This window comes from Pelodiscus sinensis, chromosome 8, assembly GCF_052426305.1.
Source record: "Pelodiscus sinensis isolate ZL-2025 chromosome 8, ASM5242630v1, whole genome shotgun sequence".
NCBI classification, from domain to species: Eukaryota; Metazoa; Chordata; order Testudines; family Trionychidae; genus Pelodiscus; species Pelodiscus sinensis.
This window is the reverse complement of record NC_143059.1, coordinates 8,930,622-8,955,529: the sequence shown is the minus strand read 5'-3', so window position 1 is coordinate 8,955,529 and position 24,908 is coordinate 8,930,622. Positions and strand designations below refer to the sequence as shown.

General features: G+C 40.2%; 1 protein-coding gene across 20 annotated transcripts in view; it reads left to right on the top strand.

Moving 5' to 3' along the window:
- The window catches only part of KCNMA1 (potassium calcium-activated channel subfamily M alpha 1), a 755,813-nt gene that overhangs the window by 521,640 nt on the left and 209,265 nt on the right, over positions 1-24,908 (top strand). For all 20 annotated transcript variants that reach the window (XM_075934712.2, XM_075934716.2, XM_075934715.2 and 17 more), the window contains 2 exons: positions 1,887-2,057; positions 3,711-3,802. In XM_075934712.2, coding sequence (XP_075790827.1) covers positions 1,887-2,057; positions 3,711-3,802 — 263 coding nt within the window. The remainder of the gene's footprint in view (positions 1-1,886; positions 2,058-3,710; positions 3,803-24,908) is intronic.

The following is a 24,908-nucleotide window of genomic DNA, read 5'->3' as shown; positions in this document are numbered from 1 at the left end:
AAGGAAAGTTACAAACAAGGTGGCTGAGAGTTAAAAAGATTATAAAGTTGCAGTTTACAGTAAATTTCTGAGAGTTACACAAATTACAAAGTTTGACAAAGATCACAATGAGTTGCAGTTTAAAACCTTAGACCTTACAGTTTGGTGTAGTTTCAGAAAACCCATGTATATAAATCAAGTAAGCTCAGGCAGAGGCATTTTTATGCAACATGTCTCAGTTTTCTTCATATTTTCTTTATGGTGCAGCTGAACCAGATAATGTGGACCACATCTTATTAAAGATGATCATAATCTGAAAGATTCTCTTCCATGATCATACAACATCCCTGTGGTAACTGGCTACGTGGGAAAATAAAATTTGGGAATTACTTAATGTATTTTAGATGCTTTTTAATAAAATTAATGATCTGGAAAATAAGAGGGGGAGCCAGACGCATAGAATCAGCCAGTTTTCCTATGATTACCAGCAAGTGATCTATAGATGGTAGTTTGGGAACCCCTGTTCTGTAGTAATTTTAAACATAGATCTCTGTTACCTTGCTTGGAGTTGGAGAACTTTTATCTAAAATTAGGAAACAAGATCTCTGCTTTGGTTCCTGGTCTTGTAGCTTGAATAGTCAAGAAGCTTTGAAGGAATGATTAAAAATAGCAAACTTACTGTTTTTAAAACTGCTTTATTTCCATATTCAGAAGTTTGAGACAACTTTTCACTGATGGGCCTTTTAAATTGCTCCCAAGTATTTTCAAGGGCCTCTATTTGTCTACATGTAGAAAGCCGGTCCTAACCAATTGGTGGCCCCAGGCGATTGCCCAGCTTGCCCGTAGGGTTCCCAGATGGTTTAAAAAACATACCGGACAAAAATTTGTCAAGCAAAAAAAAAGTGTGGGGGGGGGGGAGAAGGGGAGCGGTTGGGGAGTAACCAGGGAAACCTGGGGGAAGGATTCAGGAAGTTGGGCTGAAAAGTGGTCGCAGTCAAAGACCGGCTCTGTCAGCAGCCCCTTGAAAATGGCGCCCCTAAGACCGGCTCTGTGCGTGTACTTCTGCCCAAATTCAACAACATAGACTCCCTCACTTGAGCACACAAAGAAGCCCCCCAGAGTTTTGATTGCATAGATTAATGCACTTATTAACATTCCAGGTTCACTACAGGGATCTTTTTGAAAATTTGCTCCTTGATGATTTTCAGACTGGAATTAGCCTTTATAGTCATCCTAAGCTGGTTCTGGTAATGGTCAGAGAAAGGATGCTGAATTAGAAAAACCCTATGTCTGATCTAGTGTGGCAATTCCCATATTCTTACAGACACATGAAAATAGAGGGTTATAAAATAACTTTAGCTTAAAGATCTCAACCAGTTCATAAGTTAGGCCATAACAAACTCTTGATAACTGTAACATTTCTCTCTGCTGGGTATAGCAAGAACTTGTTAACTGTTTAGTCGTCTATAATTATTCATTGGTTGACATGAATCATGCTACTGTCAATAGATAGTGAAGATTCAAGTTTTGATGATGATAGACGTTTGTGCTTATGAAACTAAAAGTTATGAATTTTTGGAGCCAGAGATCTGTTTTTGATGATGCATACGTGTGGGTAATTACTGTGTACATGACATCACTGGATGTGTGTTATTTTAGAAGGAAAAGGAAGGTCAGACTATTAAATTAAATAATAATGATTGGTGATTTCCACAAATAATGTAAGCAAGAAGACTCTGAATGGTAACAGGGTACATGTACAGTTTTAATTAAGGCAGAATTTGGTCCTTTATGAGTAAAATGTTTCCAGCATTACATGCATACCAATTAGAGTTAAAATTAAAATTAGCTAGTGTTAATCTGTTACTGCCATATTAAATCAATGTGTTTGTCCTTTCATATCATAGGTGGAGAACTCAGGGGATCCATGGGAAAATTTCCAAAATAACCAATCACTTACATATTGGGAATGTGTATATTTACTAATGGTTACAATGTCCACTGTTGGCTATGGAGACGTTTATGCAAAAACAACCCTTGGTCGCCTTTTCATGGTCTTCTTCATCCTCGGGGGATTGGTAAAATCTCTTTATTGCTATTACTGCTTTAATACAGATTTTTATACCCCCTAAATCTATTAAGTAGCAACCTGAGCTATAGTATTTTGTTGAGTAAGTTAAAAACATAATACAGGAATTTTAAACCATTCAGCCACACTCCTTTTTCATTTTATAGATAAGTATTGTTAAGCTAGGTCTTGTCACATTTTTGCAGAGATTGTAATTCATCTGCAGTAAGAATATGTTTAATCCATTTACAAAGTAATGCATGTAAATACATGAAATGCCTTAGCAATTGTATTTATAGTATTATTTACAGTCCATTATTTTCAGTAACAATTACTGTTGTGCATTGTTTGATAATGGTCATTGATATTTTGAAGGAAGTTTGCGGTTTCAAGAGCCCCTCCCGACCCCCGTGTTCCTTCCCAGAATTCCAACAAACACTGTGGCTTAGTACTGCCTTAAAGAGCAGCATGCCTGATCCAGACACTAACAACCAATGTTCTCTTTAATTTCAGACATGCAACCATGTCATCATGTCCTCTGGCAGTAGCCTCACTTAGTATAAACACAACCATTTTTTTAACTCAGCAAATTGTATCACTTCTCCTGTTCAAATAAGTATATACTTAGCACTAAAGCTACTAATTGTTCTATGTCAAATTATCTTTTTTTATCATTACTAGTACCACTACAGCAACTGCTACATTTTGTCTTTTAAAAGAGCAGTTTATGCTAAGATTAATACCCTGTAAGGTAAGTGTGGCTTAAAATTCATTCACCATACATGTATTGCACATTTATGTGCATATATGTATTGTTATTATGCACACATATTTATTGTACATATGCATACGTCTCTCTGTAGGAGGTATATGTATAACAGATACATTATCAATGCAATATGTATAATATATATGCACTTCAAAAAACACACGTATTTGCATCTGGATAAAGAGACCAAGTTGACTGGCAGCAGCTCTTAGAAGTATCCAGCCACGAGCAAGATGTTTGTTGGACAAAACATGGCAGATCATTTTTTTTTCTCCTTACTACCTTTTTCTCTCACGTGTGCTTACAACCCTTTTAAAAACAAAACTTTTGAAAAAGGTTGTTTTTGTTTTTTGTTTAAGGGGGATTGACTCCATTTTGTTTCTTGAATGTGGGGGAACGCCTGGCACCATATTGTTTTTGTCTTCCTTTGAATCTTAATTAAGGGGAAAAAAGTCCACCCATCTTTTTTAAAAAAACCTAAAAATATTAATATCCCCTTTTGTTTTTTGTAGCATGTAATCTTTGTGTAATTCCATCCCCACCCTTTTCCGAAAGAATTAGACACAACCAATATTTTACAATCAAATCCCACATTTGACTTTATTTTGTTCTTTTATTTTGTGTGCTTTTTTTCCCCTCTTTTAACCATTGCTTTTAGTTTACCAAATGTCCATCTTCTTCAAGATCAACTTTTACGTTGAGTCCTCTTGTTTTGTTTTATAAAAATTTGTTTTTTTTTCCCCATTTTTTTCATTTTTAAAAATACTTTTATTTGGGTTTAATTCTTTTGCATTTTCAGATCTTAAAGATATATATCTTCTGAAAATATTCATCATCCCCCTTTCTTTGGCCTCTCTTTTTAGTCTTTTCTTCTGTCTCCTATCTTCTTCTTAGGCCATGTTTGCCAGCTACGTCCCTGAAATCATAGAGTTAATAGGAAACCGCAAGAAATATGGTGGTTCCTATAGTGCGGTTAGTGGAAGAAAGTAAGTATTCCAAGGGGGCTCTGCTGCCTCTGCTGCAGTAGAACACTCTCTGCATGCCATTTTCTTTTTTTTGTTTTTTTTGTTTCATGCATGTAGGCAATGTTTGCTCGCTACGTGCCAGAAATTGCTGCTCTCATCCTTAATCGGAAGAAATACGGCGGGACTTTTAACTCAACCCGAGGCAGAAAGTAAGTCTAAAAAGACCAGGTGTGGTGGTGACACGCTAAAGAGCCCCTGCAGGTGGTGACATCTGACTCATGGACACTGCCTAATGCTTGTGCTCTGTGACATCACATGTTACCACCAGAGAGTTGTCACACTATGTTCTTAGAGACCTGGGCCATGCTAAGGTACAAGTCACAATATTTTATCCCCCTTTTAAAGAAAATCTCTAGATACCACTAGAACTAAATGGACACATTCTGGAAGGAACCCTGCTATTGCATCTGCAGTTAGCTTATGGACAAAGGTCATATTGTGCTTTTCTAAGCATCAACCAGTTAGACATCACTTGACTGTATTTTAAACAAGCAATTAGACTGGTTGTCATTTTGAAATTACTTAATCCATAAGAAAATTGATCATGCCAGAATACGACATGGGCACTTAATGTTGTCCAGCTAATTTCATCACGATGGCCCTACTGGAAGGTGATGTTGCTACTTTTCATTGATCAAATTCTAAAAGACGCTAACTATATGCAGCTCCAATGGGCTTATTTTTGTGTTTGCAGGTGCTCAGGGCACTCTTAGGGTTCAGAGCAGTCTTTTAAAGACCATTACATGCCCACCTACACACCCCAAAAGCTATGTTAATCCTAAAAAAAATGAGAGAGTCAATATCAGGGTAGTGCTATAAACACATACAAATAATTCTTTTTGGCTGGTAGCAACACTTACGCTTAAACAGGCCACGTAAACTTTCACGCATTAACTGCGTTTCCATTGAATGCCTGTTTTCATCTTTACCATGTTATAACCAAGTCTATCCGAAAGCCATGTTAGATCTGTTGAGAAATAGCCTCAAATAAGACTTAGATACCAAGAGAATAATATTCTCCTTTTGGTCCCACCTTAACAGTTTTCCCATCTCATCTTTAGTTCCACTCATCTGTCTGCCATTCCAGTACAGAGATGGAGAAAACTGGTCCATTACCCTCAAGACCTTTTGCATACTCCTTTGCACAGCACTTAATAGAGGATACTCCAAATAACCCTTTCTGGAGGAATCCAAATTTTGTCCCTCCCCTCATCTTCGAGAATTAAGCATTTCAACCTAGTTCCTTTGAACCCATCACTTGACATCTCATTGTCGTGTGACAGAAATAAGAGAAATAACTTGATATTATCTTCCTTGCTGAGTTGAGAAGCTCCAAAAATCTGTAACCATTTACCAGCTAATTCCTGAGCACTGATTTACATCATGTGACCCACAAATAAAACCTTTTCCTTGTACCACAGACTTGTACCACTGAGCATTACAGTATGTCCCCAGTAAAGCAGATAACTCCTTAACCACTTTAAAAATATGCTCTTGAATGCCTAAAATACACAACTGCTACCAGTACGGGCATCTGACAGCACAGCTGACCCAGACCAATTGAGTTAATCCTCAAGATGTGCCTTCTCATTTGTCATTTGCCTTCTCTGACCATCAGAGAGAGAGGAATCACTAGTTTCCCCAAAATGTTTGTTTTTAATACCCGTCTACTCAGTTTCCTACACATTGTCCCAGATTTTTCAAGTCTAGGAGTTTTGCAAACATAAAACTACAGCATTTGATGGTGCAATTATTACTGAAGTTTCACCAGCACAGAATTTGACCTAATAAATACAGTACAGTTATAAAAATACAGTTTTAATCCCCCCTAGTCTAGTCTTTTTTTTCTTTCTTTTTTTGGTCACTGGTACCCAGCATTGCTCTGTTGTCTCTAAACTTGGACCTGATCTTCAATTAAATTCCAATATCCTGAAGGCCTCAACTCCCAGATCACAGGCTTCCCGCTAGCTTTGGGGCTTGCTTCATCTTATTTTATCACTTTTTTTTCTTTTTGCTTTATTTCTATGCACTTTGTTTGTTTTAGCTCTTTCTCTGTTGGTCTCTGCTGTCCATATCATTTGTCAACTGAATTCACTCTGTCATCGGCATATGGATGGTTCAATTTACTTTACGCATTGTTTCTTGGTTCAAAAGCTAATTACTAAGTACTTTAAAGAAGTCCTTTGCTCACGTGGATCTATCATCAGAGAATATAAGCTTGGGAACTGCTCAGTAAAAAGCCATTAGCTCTGCTTGTTTGATGTTGCTTTTCCAGTCAGTAGAACAAGATTGATGAAATGTTATGTTTGGCCAAAATTTGAGTTTTCATTTGGAATTCAGTGTTGAGAGAATGGGCTGTCAGAACCAATAAGTTTTCTTTCACTTGGGATATGGGCATGTGGAAGTAATTAGCAATGCAAGGTCTTTAGTTGAGCAACCAAGCATAGATTCTGGCAGCAACCATAATGAGAAACTACAAGTTGTTCTATTTCTAATGTCAAAAAGTTTCCAGATAAAATTAAAAGTGTCTACAAAATGAAAGCAGCTAAACTTTGTTGAAAGATGTTGTTCAGACTCTTAAATAGCATGTGTGTTTGATTTTCTCTTTGAGAGAAACACACACAATGTGGTAGTAGAGAGTGCACATGCATACGCGCGCGCACACACACACACCACAAATATTGTACATATAAAATAAGGCGTCTATCCAAATTACAGTATTACGTATAGTATAAAGTTTAAAAAAAGTATTTCTCAGTTCTTGTTTCAAAAATAATAGAAAATTATGTTATCCAATTTCAAGACCAAGGATATATTTTGAAGAGAATTTGCTGTAAAGTTATACCTATGGAAGTAGCTGGAACCTACGCTCAGAAAGCATTGCCAATATCATCAGTCATTTAAGAAAAAACCCCCATTAATTCTGACCTTATGTTTACACGGTGCCTTTCAACCAGAAAAATCCCAAAACTTTTTACACACTATAAAAATAATTTTCCTCATTACAGAAACCTTCACCCCTGGGGTGAGATGCACAGATAACTTGGGAATAAAAGGAGTTTGGAGGAAGAATGTAATTGCTGTTGTTCAAACACAGTTTTCTGTTGCAAAATAGCTTGTGAGTTTTTTAATTATACCAAATGCGTAGGACCTCAGCATCGCGGCTATTCCAATAATATAACATCTTAGAGTAGAGTTGATAGAACACCATGCAAGAGAATTTGTTCAATGCTGACTTTAGGCAAAGTGTCACTTAGTATTTCATAAATCATAAAATAGCACACTGAGGTTTCCCATACAAATATTGACTGGTTCAAACCTTGCTTACCTGATGATACCTGATACAGCTATAGCCCAGTGTACTACAGCTGCAGCACACAAATGATCCAAAAACTTTTCAATGCATTATAACTCTATAAAGCATGGGAGCCATGTTTAGTAACTGGCTTGAAATGACCATAGATTATTTAATGTGAATCCTGGAATGTGCTTATTTTAAAGAAAGGACAATTGAAATAAAGTTAATTCAGAGGGAGGCATCTCTACTTTTCTAAAGTTACTCATGGAAATAATGATAAAAAATGTTATTCACTGTACTTTTTACTTTTAAAGTGTGCACATAAGGAATCTGTTCTGTTCCATACGCTCGTGCAGTCCCACCTTTCCATTAATTTCTAACGGCAAGATTTTTGTATGCCCTTTTTTGCAAATGTTTCTAGAAGGCCATTTGGGGGGGGGGGATGCAAATATGCTACTAGATGTGACATTGTCAGAGGTTCATGGCTTTCCCATTGCGGTCTGTGGGCGTTCAGTTCACAAACTGAGAGTGTTGGCTCTAGTTTCTGTATTGCATCATCCGTTCTCTAAAGAGAAGAATGGTCTAGCGGGTAGTACAGGGTACCAGCAATCTGAATGCCTCGCTCCTGCTTTTGACTCAGCCACTGAGTACCTGTGTTTGTCTTTGGGTAATAATGTAATTTCTCTGTGGTTCAGCTGACGTATTATAATTAATAGAATAATACCTACCTCATAGGGATGTTGTGAGGCTTCATTGAGTTGTGTATTTGCTTTCTGCAGATGAAAGGTGATATGCAGTGTGAAACAGCGAAGTTTATAATCTGCTTGCATCATCACACTGCCAACGTTATATGCAGTATTTGTATAGCTTATTTCACGATAACATGAAACATTGCCAGTATGTTCATGCTTCGTATAAGCATGAACTACTGACTAGACAAAGCAAGTCCTGTACAAGAGATGTGTATTATGTACTCAAGCAATTGGATAGGTGGATTTCTAAATATAAAGTCTACTTAGCAGACAATATGGGATTATACTGCTGAAGAATATATTGTGTTACGAATTGCAGTGGTAACATGTGAGCCATTATATTATCTGGACATCAGGCACTTAGTAATATATTGCATGCTACAAAGGATGAGAGTGTGGAAGTAATTGTTAACTAAATTAGTAGCATGCAGGGATCATACAGAACAGTCATAGTAGTTTTCAATGATTGATACTGGACAAAAACAGATGCCGGAAAAAAGTTAGATATAACAGGAAGCGAGGAGGGGGAAAAGCTATGTGATCTGGGAAATGCACTATCATACAGGACCTGTAGATCAGGGAACAAAAGAGAGATTATAAACTCAGTAAGGCAGGCAGTCATTTTTTACCTTGGGTATCACCAATGACAAGTCGATAAGGTATGTCTTGAATATTGTGGGGCTATTATTTCCCCTTGGTGATCTGCTGAAGGAGTTCTGAGATTGCCAACCTGTCCCTATATCCTGTGTTTAGTCCTCCTCATCTTCACACTTTCAGCTCAGCTGAAGCTACCGGGGCTTCTTTTGGAGCTGGTTGGCTGGCCCTCCTGGATTAGCATGCAGGAGCTCAGCTCCACTGGCCATATATGGATGAACAGGACACACCAGGGCTAGTGACAAATTTGGCTGGGCCCTGGGCAATGTGCTGGGGTGGGGGTGGGGAGGGGCTCAGCTCTGGACACCTGGAAGGAGCGGGGCTATGGCCAGCTCTGCCTGCATTGCTTGGTGCCTCCCCCTCCCCCAGCCCTTTTTGACACACGGGGCTCTGGTGGTGATTTGAAGGTCTCTGGCTGCTGCTCTTTCTGCAGTGTTTCTTGGGCCCCGGGCAACAGACACCATTGTCACCTCCTGTCAATGATCCTGGACACCTCCATGTCCAGCATCTGCCGGATGATAGGGAACCAGAGCAGAGACTCTAGAGCAGTAGCTGTCTACTTCTCTAGACTCTGTACCTCTTTCAAGAGTCTGATTTGTCTTGCATGCCCCAAGTTTCACCTCACTTGCTTACTAAATTGAACATCAAAATGCAAAAGTATCACAGCACAATGTGACTGAAAAATTGCTTCCTTTCACCTTTTAGTGTATAATTATAAACAAAAATTCAATTGGAATATAGATATAGTAGTTACATTTCAGTGACTAGTATATAGAGCAGTATAAACGAGGATTGTATGACATTTTAGACTGTTCTGATTTTGTTAGTGCTTTTTATGTAGCCTGTCCTAAAACAAGGCAATATCTAAATGAGTTGATGTGCCCTCAGAAAGACCACTGTGTACCCATAGATGTACCCTGGTTGAGAACCACTGCTCCAGAATGCAGCCACTAGGCTTCTAAGGCCATGTCGACACTCTGGGGAAGATCGACGCTGCCGTGATCAATCTTTCTGGGTTCGATTTAGCAAGTCTAGTAAAGACAGCTACATCGAACTCAGAGGGCATCCCCCCCCCCCTTGGTGGCTGACATTCCAGCCACTGCAAGGAGTAATGGAAGCCTACAGGAGCATTCGTTCTGTCAGCCTCCCACTGTTGGAATGGTGGGGAAACTCAAAATAAAGTACGTGGACTCCAGCAATGTAATGAATATAGCTGGAGTTGTGTATCTTCATTCGATCTTTCTCTTTAGTGTAAACCTGGTCTAAGTCACTCCATTCGTGCAAACCTCTGAAAAGCTGAGAGGGTCTTTTTTACTACTTTGTGTTTGGATACTCTTCTCCAACCAACTTTACGATGAAATTCAGGCTGGTGTTCTCCTTAGATTTTCAGTGATTCTTGGTTTTGTCTTCCGAAAATTCTGAAAATGTATTCTTCCTTGTGGTATATTGGAATTTTCCTTTCTAGTTCCAGACAAGGTACAAATGATAGAGGCAACTGAAACTTTAAAAACAAGCCCAAAAGCCAAACTGATGAGTCTGAAATTCTTAAGTGTCAAGTTCAGTTTGAGTTCTGAATGAAACTCGAAATCAGATCTTAATTTATCTGAACTGGTTTGCTCTTTCCCAAGTTAACATGTTGCTTGATATTCGTGACATTCGCATTAATCTTGGATCAGAATGGCCCTTACTTAGTAGTTTTCTGTATTTATGCACATACTTTGCAGCTCATGTGATCATAATTTATTCAAACACTGAGGAATAATCTCCTAAAGAAAATTAGTCATTCATTTACAATTGGACAGCACATAACATTAGAAAAAATAATGTAAGAAATAATCGTGCACTGCTGAAAGATAGATCTTTTTTCACCTGATTACCCACAAAAGCTCATGATACAACCTACATGTCTTATTAGTCTTTAAAATGCTACCGGACTATTTGTTGTTTTTTAAGTTTTTCCTGTTACAGACTAACTCGGCTACCCTTCTGAAGCTTTTCTATTTTATTGTTAGACTATACTTTGTAGGGCCAAATCCTGCTTGTCTGACTTATGCATTCTCCTATTAACTGCTATGATTGTTTATGAAAAATGTGAGCTAAATGTGGCTCAGCATGAATACATATAATATAGAAATCTCTTGATAGTAAAAATTAATGGAAGATACTATTTTACATTTTTAAATCAGAAACTTTTAAATCATCCCAAAATATTCTTCTAGTTAAGACATATGTTTAAGATTTTTATTTTAATCAAACTGCAGTGCTGGGTAAGCTATTAAAATCTCTTGTTTCTCCTCTCCTCTGAGCTGCTCTGCTTCTCAGAGATTTCTTCAGGTTTCTTACATTTATAAGCTGTATATTAGCAAATCATCAACATATCACCATGAAAGATAATCTGTTAGAGATTCCTTCCAGAAGGAAATCTGGGACTCAATAACTGAACTTCACAGAGATTAAAAAAAGAACTGTAGACAGACAGAATACAGTAAACAGACAGACAAACAGATAATTTAAGTTGACAGGCCATCTTGGACTCATTAGGCATACTGGTTTGATTAGGAATTAGAATGACTTAAAAAAAAGACAGCTGAATACCTTGGCAAACATACCCTTAGGTTTGGTTGATTGTTTTTTTTTTTTAAGCTTCAATAATGAGCGACATAGTTTCAAAGAAAGTATTTAATATAATGATACAGTAAAACTCCATTAGTCCGGCATCCAATGCTCCGGGACTCCTGATGGTCCGGCACCATCAGGAACCCAGAAGTGCTGGGGCAGCCGGACAGGCTTCCCTCATTCACCTGCTGCTGCTGAAACTGACCAGCAGCTGAATCTGGGAAACCGGGAGCAGAGCAGCTGGGGTGCTGCTGGGTTGGTCTCATAGCGCTGCCCCTCGGGGCTACGGGACCAACCCAGCAGCACCCCAGATGCTCTTGGGGACACCTGGGGCAGAGCAGCTGGAGTGCTGCCGGGTTGGTCCCGCAGCGCCAAAGGACAGCGCTGCGGGACCAACCCGGAAGGACCCCAGCTGCTCTGCCCCAGGGGTCCCCGATTCAGCCGCCGCTGAAACAGGTCAGCGGCTGATTCCAGGAAGCCCAGGGCAGAGCAGGCTGAATCTGGACGCCTGGGGCAGAGCAGCTGGGGTGCTGCGGGGTTGGTCTCATAGCGCTGCCCATCGGCGCTGCGGGACCAACCTGGCAGGACCCCAGCTGCTCTGCCCCAGGGGTCCCCAGTCAGCCGCTGCTGAAACAGATCAGCGGCTGATTCCAGGAAGCTCCAGGCAGAACAGCTCTGCCCCGGGCTTCCTGGAATCAGCCGCTGATCTGTTTCAGCGGCGGCTGAATCGGGGACTCCTGGGGCAGAGCAGCTGGGGTCCTGCCGGGTTGGTCCCGCAGCGCCGTCCTTTGGCGCTGTGGGACCAACCCAGCAGCACCCCAGCTGCTCTATTGTAGGCATTCCCGATTCAGCTGCTACTGAAACTGACCAGCAGCAGCTGAATCAGGGACGCCTGGGGCAGAGCCGGACTATCGTAAGGGGGGGCTATGAGGGGTCTGGGGTGTCATCCCCTCCCACCCCTCTCCAGACCCCTCATAGCCCCCCCTTCTGATAGTCCGGCACCTCCTGGATCCTAAAGGTGCCGGATTATCGGAAGTTTACTGTATAATGTCAATTTGATACAATATGTCAGATTATTTTCCACTGGAATGTAAATGGTAATATGAGAATATGCCGTGATTTGTTCTCTGGACCTAGGTGTGTGTATCATTCTAACCATTCTTCTAAGTCCCCAATTTCAAATGAAGACCTACTTAGAGATACAGACAATATGATTCAGGTTGAAATAATCCTGTTCTCATGTCCTGATACTGCTTCTTGCCCCATCTGGTCACATGTGATTGCACAGTCATTGTGCTCCGCCAAGTCCCTGAAAGTGCACTCCCATTCACGCAACTAGTAAGGAAAGAGCCATGTTCTGTGGCTCTCTGCAGTATTGGGGCCACAGATGTAACCCCTGTTGCTAATTAAGTCACTGTTTCCCAATTTTATTTGGCCACAGAACCCTTTTAAACTCGAAAGAATGTTGCGGAACCCCTAATAACAGTCTTATATATGGAGCTGAAAAAGTAGACCACAAATAAGTAAGGATAATAATAAACAAACACTAAACAAGGTCATGAGGTCACCACAAATGAAAATTGTTTTCAATAAAATTCATAAATGCTTAAATATTCATTTTTTTAATCATAAAATGTTGTTGTAATGGAATTTTCGTGCGGAACCCTTATTTTCACTTTTCGGGAACCCCTGGGTTCTGCGGAACACCATTTGGGAAACACAAATAGATTAACTAACAGATACAATAAGTAGGACAGAGGACTGAGTCTTTCCTCCTCTTTTCTTGTCTCCATTCTTTTCTGAATATTCATTTAAAATCTATTCATTGTTTATTAAAGCAAAAATGGAAATGTAGGCAATGACATGTAATAGTATTTACGAGCCTTTCTAAAAACTTGTACTCTGGTCCTCATCGCTCATACTCATTTCTGAGCACAGTAATTTTACATTTCTAGGCACAAATCTAAAAATGTAGGCTTTCCCCTTGCCGTTCCCAATTTTTTTTAAGTATTTACTGTTTTATTTTAGCACAAAAGTGGCAGCTATTACTGTCCCAATTTTTACCTAAGAAAATGAGTCTGATCAGAAATGTATTCTCAGTGCAGTGAGTTCCCATGTTCCACAGAATATGCAGGCTGTGAATTACTAAGTAAATATTGCACAAGGAGCAACGTGAGATGGCAGACATGTTGAAAAAATGTAGTGAGCCTTGGTAAATTGTGACCTTTTACTTCCACAAGCGGTATTGTAGAAAATAGTCATGAAATTTTGGGGGTGATTTCACTTGAGAGAAACGCATTGTTTTCAGTCATGCATAAAATGCTTGAAGTTTTAAAGCCTTTGATAACTTAATGTCATGCAACTGTCTTTTGACAGATGGAACATTTGTAAAAAAAAATGTTTAAAAGAATTAAGGAAATGAATGAGCATTTTAAATGGGGGAAGTGGGTTGGGAGCCTTTTATGTTCTGTAGTGAACAATATACATACTGAATATACAAGAGAAAATCATTTTCAGGTGACTGCAAAAGTAATAGCAGGGTATCTTCTGCACATTTTATGTTACACTCAGTAGCTCAAAAATATTGGTATTTGGAAGGATTAGAGCAGTAGATGAAAGTCTGGTTGATTTTGAAGTGCTGATGCTAGAGGTATGGTTTACTCGTTTGTTGTCCTGTAAACCTTCTAGCATGCTCTCCTTTTGCATGTCACAGCACTCAAGTTTTTTACTAGTTTTACTAAGCCTTGAATTTGTGTTGTTGTTATGCACGTGTGTTGTGTCTAAATGTTTCGGTATACAATGTGAAAGCAAGAATATTCTAGTCGTGGACAATATTAGTGTTGTAGTATATAAGGCAAGTTTTCATCCACTGCTTTGAGTTAAGGTAGAATCTGCTTAACTCACTCAAACCCTGGTGGAAACAGAAGCATTTGAATTTTACAAATTCCTCATTGTCAGTGTCTCTGCGACAGATACATCTTGCTGAGAGATATTAATTTAGGCCTCAAGACTTGTTTTTGATATAAGCCATGTACAAGCCTTTTAAACAAGATCAAATTAACTCATGGGGGCCAAAATTGAGCACGGAAGCGGTCAGAAGTGAGAAAGAGGACTCTCAGTGGATCATTCCTGCTAGCATACTGTTGTGTTTAGGCTTGCAAACAGCATCAGGTATGTTGTTTAAACAGACTAAGTGTGCCATCTATCCGCAGGTACAGTCACTAAAATGCATTCCTCTGCCTCTGTTCCCTGGCAGTAGTCCCAGTTAGGTGGGCTTAATAACAGTGATTTCTCCTGCATTATAAAAATGTTCCAGGTGGCGTGGGAGTGCATTGTCAAACCTATAGAATATCTTGAGGGAGGAGGAAACATGTCCCACTTCTGCCAGTCTGTATTCAAAATACTCTGGGAAAAAAAGACGTTTTCCTGTTTATACAAGTGTGATGTATTCCAGTAAAGTCCCTCAATCAGATAGCTCACTGTATTTTTGGAAGGGTTCACTTAATCCGCTGTACTTGGACTCTCTGAGCTAGAGATTAAGCCCAATTACACTCCTTTACTGACTTTCACTGGGGATGCAATCAGTTAACGGTTTAAACATTATGTTTAACCTGTTAACCATTTAAATGGGGATGGGATGGGGGCCCGCCAGAGCCGGACTAGAGAGCTTTTGCCTCTGTCATGTTGCTTCGGCCAGGCCAGGCTTACCCTAGTGGGCTGGTGTTCTCCTGCCTGCAGCACACTGGGCTGGACCTATTGCAGACAAGGCCGCTCTGGCTCCCTGCCCATGTCGGGTGGGTTTTTTTCCAGCCCTCACCAGTTAACCATAACCAGTAAGCATCACACAGTTAGCTCATCCCATCCCTACTATTCACCATATACTATCTATTAACCCAAAATTCTGATGCCTTTTAAAAGAGCTAACAGCACCTGGCTAGAAGTCAGGAGATCAGGGTTGTGTCCCTGGCGCTCTCAGGCCTGGTCTACACTTAAAAATGAGCTTGACCTAACTCCATCATTCAGGGCTGTGAAAAATCTTGCACCCTGAATGCCGTAGATAGGTGAACCTAACCCCCCAGTGTTGATTCAGCTAGACCACGAGTCTCAAACTCCCGGCCTGCGGGCTACCCTGGGCTGGAGCAATTGTGCAACCCAGCCCAGGAGTTCCAGTGTCCTGGGGGTGGGTAACTGTCTGTTACTGTTCTCCAAGCTCCAACCTCTCCATCAAAGGAAGAGTTTCAGATTATTCTTTCATGGTTCTTAATTTCTGCATTGATTTATTGGCCGAAAAATAAATAAAATTCTGTGTCAGAGGTGACATCTCTGATCTTGTTTTTCATATTTGAATGCATTGCTTGGTATTGATGTACTAACTGTACTCTGTTATAGGACTTTTCACTTTCAGCATGCTTCACGAGTACTAATTAATCCCCAAATTACCCAATTGCTTTGGAACAAACAAGAGGTGACCTTAAAAATATGTACCAGTTTGAAAAATATCTACCAGTTTCAGCAGGATTCATGATTACAGAGACAGCAAACATGACTGGAAAAGGAGAAACTTCCAAAAAGCTAAAAGATTTCCCACTAATTAGTATCTTTATATGTGATTGATGGAAGGTCTCTGAACCCCAAAAGTCAAGATCAGCATTTCCAAAATGAAACTCGACACTTAGACTCCTAAGAGTAAAACTGGGCAGATGTTCAAAGATCCTGCTCACCTACAGCTCCCAGTGATTTCAGTGGCATCTGCAGGAGTTTAGCACATTTGAGAATCCGGTCATTTACATTTAGGTGCTTAAATATGAATAAAATCTGAACTTTAAGTACCAGAGTTCAAAAGTGTTTGCCCAAGTAACTAGTCCATGCCAGATGGTGAGTTAGTGAAAATTTCACCAGATGGAATAGGCCTATAAACCCGTCATCTAAGGAAAGTTAACATATTGCCTTCCAGAAAGGAGACTTTAGGGAGGAGGGACCTAATATCCCTTTCTTATAATGACTCCATCTTCTTTGGAACCTCCCTTCAGGAAGTTGAAGGTTGCTATCCTCACTCTTCTTTTCTGCAGACTAAATAAAACCAAATTCGTCAGCCTCTCCTCGTAGGTCATGTGCTCCAGCTCCCTAATCATTTGGTTGCCCTCCGCTGGACCCTTGTCAGCCGACGGTCAGGGCAGTGTGTGTGTGTATGCTTCTGAGAAAAGGTTTAACGTCCGTGTCTTTACTGCTAGGACCGGGGTCCCGTCGCAGAGGGTGGCCAGCAGGCCAACAGATGCCCCGTTATATAGGAAGAGCTTATTACACCTTAGATTTTAACTGCTAGAACACAAAGTTCCTTCGCAGCGGGCAGCCTGGGAAAGGCTGGAAAGGTGCCCCAATGGATCTTGTCACCTGGGAGTGACACAGATCCAAATGCCCAAGCTCTCCCTATGTCTGTCCCTTTATGACCGGCTGAAGTTCTTTTAAATTGTGCTTGGTTCTGTTACAGCAACTGGAGGAGTCAGGTTAAAGCTTAAACAGTTACAGGTTTATTAAAAGACTTATAAAAGCATATGGTTACAATGGCTATTGCTCTATTTCTTAAATGCTAACAAATACAGATTTTAAAAATGATCACAGGAAAAAGGTAAAGATAGAAAATAGAAATAATGGTACCAAGTGACAGCTTAATCTTTAAAGAGCTCTAAGTCTATGTATATATATACTTAAGCAGAGGACCACATCCAGGTACAATTTTTACCCCTTTCTGTGCCTCTCGACTCCAGCGTGTCAGGCCAGGGCCGGTCTCTCAATTCCTAGGAAAGACGAATACGAGGTGGGCGTCCCCTTGGAACCTCGGGAGATCAAACACCTAACCCGACCAGCAGATAGATGGTAGATTGACACTCAAAGCAAATGCGCTGCTGGACCTATCTTTATACCCCTGGGGGCCCGTATTCTCTTTCTTATCTAAGATGCCGAATTGTACTGGTCCGTTTTTTGGCGCCAGTTCTTACAAGCAAGTTTCAAGTTAATTTACACTTGCAAGAGAGATAACTAAATTGTGAGCACTAGACATTTTTTACTGGGCGAGAGATTCCTCCCCCCACGGATGGATGTGTGTTCGTATCAATATGGGTTTCAGTCAAGGGCACTCCTTGGCAGCCTCTTGGTCAGCAATTGGCATATCTCTGTTTATAGCCATTCACGGTCACAGCAGCCTGGGCCTTCTGCTCTGTGTGCCCTGTATGCTCCAGGCAAGCAAAAATGGATGTTACAAGGGGGGGTTCCTGTCTGGCTACAACCCTCTCCAGTGCATCCACATCCTTTCTATAGTGCGGGGCCCAGAACTGGACACAATATTCCAGATGTGGCCTCCCCAGTGCTGAATAAAGGGAAATAATAGCTTATTTAGATCTGCTGGAAATGCTCCTCCGAATGTACCCTAATATGCCATTAGCCTTTTTGGCTACAAGGGCACACTGTTGACTCATATCCAGCTTCTCATCCACTATAATCCCCAGGTCCTTTTCTGTAGAACTGCTACTTAGCCAGTTGGTCCCCAGCCTGTAACAATGTTTGGGATTCTTCCGTCCCAAGTGCAGGACTCTGCACTTGTCCTTGTTGAACCTCATCAGATATCTTTTGGCCCAATCCTCCAATTTGTCTAGGTCACTCTGAACCCTATCCCTGCCCTCCAACGAAACTACCTCTCCCCCTAGCTTAGTGTCATCTGCAAACTTGCTGAGGGTGCAATCTATCCCCTCATCCAGGTCATTATTAAAGATGTTGAACAAAACTGACCCTACAACGGATCCTTGGAGCACTCCACTTGAAAGCGACTGCCAACCTGTTGGGCCCGACAATCTAGCCAGCTTTCTATCCACCTTACAGTCCATTTATCCAATCCAAACTTCTTTAAGTTGCTGGCAAGAATATTGTGGGAGACCATATCAAAAGCTTTGCTAAAGTCAAGGTATATCACATCCATTGACTTCCCCATGTCCACAGAGCCAGTTACCTCGTCATAGAAGCTAATCAGATGTCTTTCCCCCTTCCAAGTGCTTCAAAATGGATTCCATGATTTTTCCGGGGACTGAGGTAAAGCTGACTGGTTCCCTGGATTATTGTTCTTCCCTTTTTAAAAGATGGACACTTCATTTGCCTGTTTCCAATCATCCGGGACCTCTCCCAATCTCCATGAGTTTTCAAAAACAATGGTCAAAGGCTCTGCAATGACATTTGCCAACTCCCTCAGAACCTCCCATGCGTTACATGTCGCCCTATGGATTTGTGTATGTCTAACTTTTCTAAATAGTACTTAGCCTGTTCTTCTCCACCAAGGACTGCCCACCTCCTTCCCATACCACATTGCCTATGGAATGTGGTATGGGAAGCTGATCTAGTCTGTGAAGACAGAGGCAAAACAAGCATTGACTATTTTAGCTTTTCCCACATCATCTGTCACTGCCTCCCTCATCCAGTAAGAGCCCCACAAGCTTCCTGATAACCCTCTTATTGCTAACATGCCTACAGAAACCTTTCTTGTTACCCTTCACATCCCGTGCTATCTGCAGTTCCAGTTGCACTTTTGGCTTTCTGATTACTCCCCTGCACTCTCAAGCAATATATTTATACTCTTCCATAGTCATCTGTCCAAGTTTCCACTTCTTGTAAGCTTCCTTCTTGTGTTTAAGCTCGGCAAGAATTTCACTAGTAAGCCAGTCTGGTCGCCTACCATATTTGCTTTTTCTTACTGTGCATCAGGATGGTTTGTTCCTGTGCCTTCAATAAGGCTTCTTTAAAATACTTCTAGCTCTCTCTACTCCTTTCCCCTTCATATTAGCATCCCAGGGGATCCTGCCCATCATTTCTCTGAGAAGGTCAAAGTTTGCTTTTGAGCTAACCATGTAAAGCCTACTAATGTGTGGTAGGCTCAAGGCCATTCTAACTAATGGGCATGAATGTAGGGATCCAAGTTACTATACCCAAAGCTTACATGATAAAAGCTAGGCATGCCTGGCAGTCCCTCTTGATCCTCTGTAGATGTATGATAAAACTTTAGGTTTAGGTAGACCTATGTAGTAGGCATTTTTTAGTCTCAAGAGACATATATCATTAGTAAAGGCCATCTAAACTAAACAGGATTAATTTTTAAATGACTTTCTGTAACCACATGAATAGAGATATTTCACCCTGCCTAATAAGAGCATACTTACAGGTCAGGAAACTGGGCAGTGCTACAGAGAAATTTTGTAACGAAACTCTGTTTTATAACAAATAGCTGAACGAGAGCAAAGAGTCAGGTAAAAATAGTAGCTGTAACTCCACATGCTTGCAATAAAAATCAGTTAAGTAGGAACTTAAAAGCGTCAGTGCATAATATTTTAAAGTACTACTACTCAAGCTTTGACTGTCACAAGATATGGGACAGCATACCAGTGGCATCTCTGCCAAAAAATAAATTAGTGAGTGATTCAGCAATAGCTATGTTGTTATACTATCTGATAAAGGTATATTTCCTGGTTAGCTCTGATTGCATAACCTTGATCTGAAAGTCCTGATGCAGATAAAAATAGGGATTTTTGCATGTGTCTGGGCTTTAGTTTTAGGTTCAAAGTAGTGTCATGGAAACTACATGTTGTGTTATGTTCTTGTGTTTTTTCCATTATCCCTTCTGCTTGAGGAGTTCTTGGACTTGATCTTGGCATCAGCATGTAGCAACATACTGTATTTTACAGAGGTTTAGGAAATGCAAGTAATTTTTCATGTTAAAATGCTATGTTCTGATTTGGTAGCATTTTATGTTTGTTTCATAGGTACCAATGGCTGCATCAGATGCAAAACCGTGGCGAGTCAGGCCCTTTGTTTCTTGTATCCTCTGCAGTATTAAAAATAAATAAAAGGCCAAGCTCTCAGTATATGTAGATGGGTCTCCTTTGTCTAATAATCTAAATAATCACATTCAACCACACTCTGCTTGGTACAAGAGCCCAAGTGAAGGAATGCAAAGATGGCTTTTGCCCTCCTCCCCTATCCAGGAAAGGGGAGTATAATAAAATTAGGTACATCTTAAATGAGAAGGGATGGATGTAAGCACATGCATGAAGTCTTTGCTGAATCAGAACCTGGTTGAGTGAAGTCTTGAGTGATAGTACATAAGTCATAAAAAAAGCAAAAGCACATGACAATATAGTTGAAATCCAGTTAGAGTGCATGTTTAAATCATGTAAATACCAGTATATCCAATCCCCGATGAGAACTGTAGACAGTTTTTTAGATAGTGATTCTGATATTTTTGAATAGGAAAAGCATAAACATTTGGTACTAACCAAATTCCCCTCACATTACAATGATAGAATACTGGTAGGCTCATCAAACATCCCTCTGTTTCATTTCCAACTTTATCATCCTGCTACTATTGTGCAGAGGGAGGATGGCCATTAGACAAGGGCACGACTAGAAGACTAAGCAGGAAGTTAGACAAGAGATTAAAGCATATGTACTTGATATAAATATTATACTTTTAAAGAGACATCTAGATCAATATCTGCCACATTTTATTAACTTACTTGACAAAGTGTACACAATGCATTCAGGGAATGCTGAGTGGAATTTTCAGTTCATTCTCTGATTTATTATGACAGTAGGTAGGGCAATTTTTCCCCCTTCACATTCTTTATATTTCTTCCAATAAAATGTATATAACTTCTCTAAAAATAAACAGCCAAGAGGTTTGCATTTCATATTGGCTTCTCTGGAGGAGGTACAAGTAAAGAGATATGAGATCTGTTTGGCAGAATCTTGTTTGGGATGGAGCTGTTTTCATTTACAGTGCAGTTTACATGGATTAACTGTGTGTTCTTAATTATCTCACTTCAGGAATATGGATGTTTTAGTTATCCTTTTTCTTTGCCTTAACCCACTTGTACATTTGGCGGTAATGGTAGTGGTTTAAGGACCTTTTATCACAATTGTAGCATACTTTGTAGGGAGCCAGTGCCTCTCTAAAAGATAATATAACCCACCTTTCAATACACAAGTCAACAAATTCCATCCCTGATTATGCAAAGGGTTTCACCAAGACAGAGCCACATCTCTGTATAATGTATACTGTTTTTATAATGCTAATAGTAATTTTGAGATCGGAAATTCTGAGGAAATGAGAGGTGAATTGGACTATGTCCCTGTAAAAAGAATGGACTCCCAGAGGTACAGAGAAGCTGTGTAAATTGAGCCTGTAGCTCTAGCTTCATGACTCCTTCATCCTCCAAGTAAGCCTTTGCTCTTTCCACTGCTTCAGCCCCCAGAAGATTGCCAAACGGCTTCATCCAAGTTTGAGCTCCCACAGGCAGAACCTTCAAGAATTGCTCTCAAATAATTAGGTCCCTGGCTTTTCCCAGAGCGCTGGCATCTAGAAGCCACCTTCAATCAGCCCGGCCCTGCAACCTCTGCTTTACCACACAGAGCCGTGTTCTCCATGGAAACGGCTCAATGTGGAACTTATGCCAGGATGCTTCTGGTGTCTGTCCGAATGTATCCAACATGGCGGCTTTCAGTTCAGGGTAAAAGTTTGACTGTGGGCCACTCAAAGCTCAATAAACAGCTTCAGCCTCCCCAAGGAACAATGGAGCTGCCCTGGGAGTCTTCCCGCTCTCACACGGGCAATCCTCTCAAAGGCTCAGAGAAAAAATCTCAGGATTGTTCTCAGGCCCCAGCCTTGCCAACCCCTAACCTAGTGCTAGAAGTTTGGCCTGGCGTCTGCAGGAATTAAAGATTCATCTTTAATTAAAGATTAGATCATGCAATGAAATCTCCACAAATACTCCCAGCCAAAAATGGCAACCCTTCTCGTTGCTGCAGAAACCGCTCCAGTGGCTCATGTCTCAGATACTGATCCTGCTGCTGGGCGGCAAACTGTACTCAGACCGTGTTTGACTTTTCAAAAGTGGCAGGAGGAACATCTGAGTTTTTCTGCCTTCAATGAATGAGCAGAAAACGTCCTCCATCTTCTGTTTGACTCTTGCTCCTACAGTTTCCATTTTCCTCCTTTGTGAGTGGGGATCATGAATGCTGCAGAGTACACCAATTGTAGAAGACCTGCTTCCTGCTGAGCACCGTTTTGTAGCTAGGGGTCGGTTGGCAGGCACCCTCTGGTGGGGCCCTTGAGAACTCCATGCTCTTGCTCCTATGGCTAACAGTCCTTCCACCTGGGGATGGTTTAATAATGGTTCTTGGAGTCCCAAAAGAAAGTCCATAGCTAGAGCACAAATGTTAATACTCAGCCCTGGTTCTTCTGTCCCACATAGACTTCTTCTGTCCTAGTCTTCTCCACCCAAAGCTGCCAGTCCCAGCCCTTTCTGTCTGGAAACCTGCCCTCTGACAACTAGTTTCTCCTTTTTTTAGCTCCATCCTGCTGCTCTGGTATAAGGAAGCTTCTCATGCAATTCAGGTGTGCCTCTGTAGTGATCAGAGTTGGCTAACCTCAGTCCTACAGCCTTTAGCAGAGAGTTATCATGTTACAGATCCTTTTTCAGGACAAAGACCTTTAGCCTATGAGATTGCATTGATTTCTTGGAGCAGTTGCATCACAATGGAGTAATTCCACCAAAAGACACTATTACAAAGATAGAATGAATTTAGTGTCCATGAACATTTAATAACAACAAAGATATCTGAAATAATCAACCTACTCTTGTTTCTTTCCCAAAAATGTAAAGAATCAAAATAATCCACTAAATTAATATTATGAGAGATGACATTACAGCTTTCAGTCAACCTTTAATTCAGGTTAAAAGCTATTGCCTAAATTCTGAGATGCATCTGAGTCATCACAAAGGTTGAAATCTGACTGTTACTTATAAAATATTTCTTTACTCGTGTTACTAATTGTTGAAAAGAAAATAATTTTTAAAATCTTAATTTATTTTTACCCATTTATGGTAATTTTATATTTCTGTGTTACTCAAATTTCATTGCTCTGCTTATATAGCCAGATTCAGTGGCTTGTTCTCATTCATAAGACATTGCCCTCATTTTATAATTATTCATTCACACCAACATGGTATCCTTTTGAAGTCATCTGCACATGAGCGCTAGCATCTACCAGAGTAGATGAAATTGCAGGATCAGGATCTATAAGACAGGGCAACAATGCTTGAGTTTTCAGCACTATAAGGTGAATTTTGAAATTAAAAAGAACTTTAACTGAAACTTGGAAGCATAATACAACAAAGCAATTTTGGTTAATGCTGTCTTTGATTTTGTTTTTTTTTTTAATCCAAAGCCTGTATTTCAGAATAAATTTCTTGGTAATGCCTTTTAAAGTATACTCCCACCACAGGAAGTCTGTTAGCCCAGATTCTGAGTTACTAAATGGTATTTTACTATCAATCAATTCAAACAGAATTCAAAACACTTTCAATATGTTGGCTTTTGTAAAAAAAAAAAAATCACTGTATGGAAAAAATATGGGTGATGCAAGGGAAGGGAATGATTATTGGCAGAAAAAGAGGAAGCTGTAAATCTTCAAATCAGATACAGGACAGATTGGAACAACATGGGTTTTCCAGTGTTTCTAAGTTATAATGTACCTAATAACTCTCCTTGGGCAAGAAGGCAATCTGTTTTCTATCAATCTCTCTTCTAAGCAAAAATATCACTTATGTTAAAGGGAGATTTTTTAAAATTTAGTTAGTTATTCTGAAGCCAGAAATTCCCTGTCCAAATTGCTCTGAATTGTATCTGACAACTAATACGATTATAAGGCAAAGCAAAGATGCAAGGGGATAGATAATGAACATAAGTGTGTAAGGAATACCTAATTCCGATGCATTCTGTGACTTTTGCATGATTCCAGTCCTTGTGCTTATGTACAAGAAATCTATGGTCCTACTTCTACACTGCCTAGAGCCTTATGCAGTACTTTAACACCAGGGTAAAGTGGATGTAAAACACTACTGAATTGGAATTCTGATGCTTTATGCATGACAAAATGACTGTCTGAGCAGCAAAGCACTTGAGAATCTAACCAAATGCTTGAGATCCTGCTGTAAGAGTTCACCTCCGAATTGCAACCAACTTGGCTGATGGTTTTACAGCCAGTATCTGGTCTTCAGTTTTCTCTTATAAAATACGGTAGTTAATTAAAAATACAAAAATTACAGTTGTGAGTTACAGCATGTCTGCCGTCCCACTTCTCCTCCAGGAAGGAAGTGCCTTTTTTTTTCCTCTCTAGGAAGACAATATTGTCCTATGGAATTGTTCCTGGAAGTCTTTGCAGAGCAAGTGGAATCTTAAGTGTTAAGGACAGTAAAAAGCAATAATAAAATGCAGTTACCTAAACACTTGAATTTTTCCTGTTGCCATAAATATTATTCCAATAAACAAAATGAAATATCAACTCCTAACTAGGGAGGGGCAAATAAGTCCCATTTACTGTGACTTTTAGGATTAAAACTGCTTATTTTTTGCTATTACTGTTCACTTTTTTTATGCCTCTACAATTCCTGGGAGTGTTTTTAGGAATAGATGCAGGCAAGCTGCCTGAATACCAACCAGTACAACACTACTACCTCCAAATGGCAGATGGTGGCAGGTTCACAGTTTACATATAATGTTCTATTAAACATCGAGAATAAGTGTATCCCAACAGAAAGTGAAGCTTTTGAGGTTTGCTCATCCCTCATTTGTAAGTTTTTAAGCTTATGGACTAGGTTCACCCACATATTACATAGGGGAAAGTCAGACTTGAGGTGCTTTCTGAGGC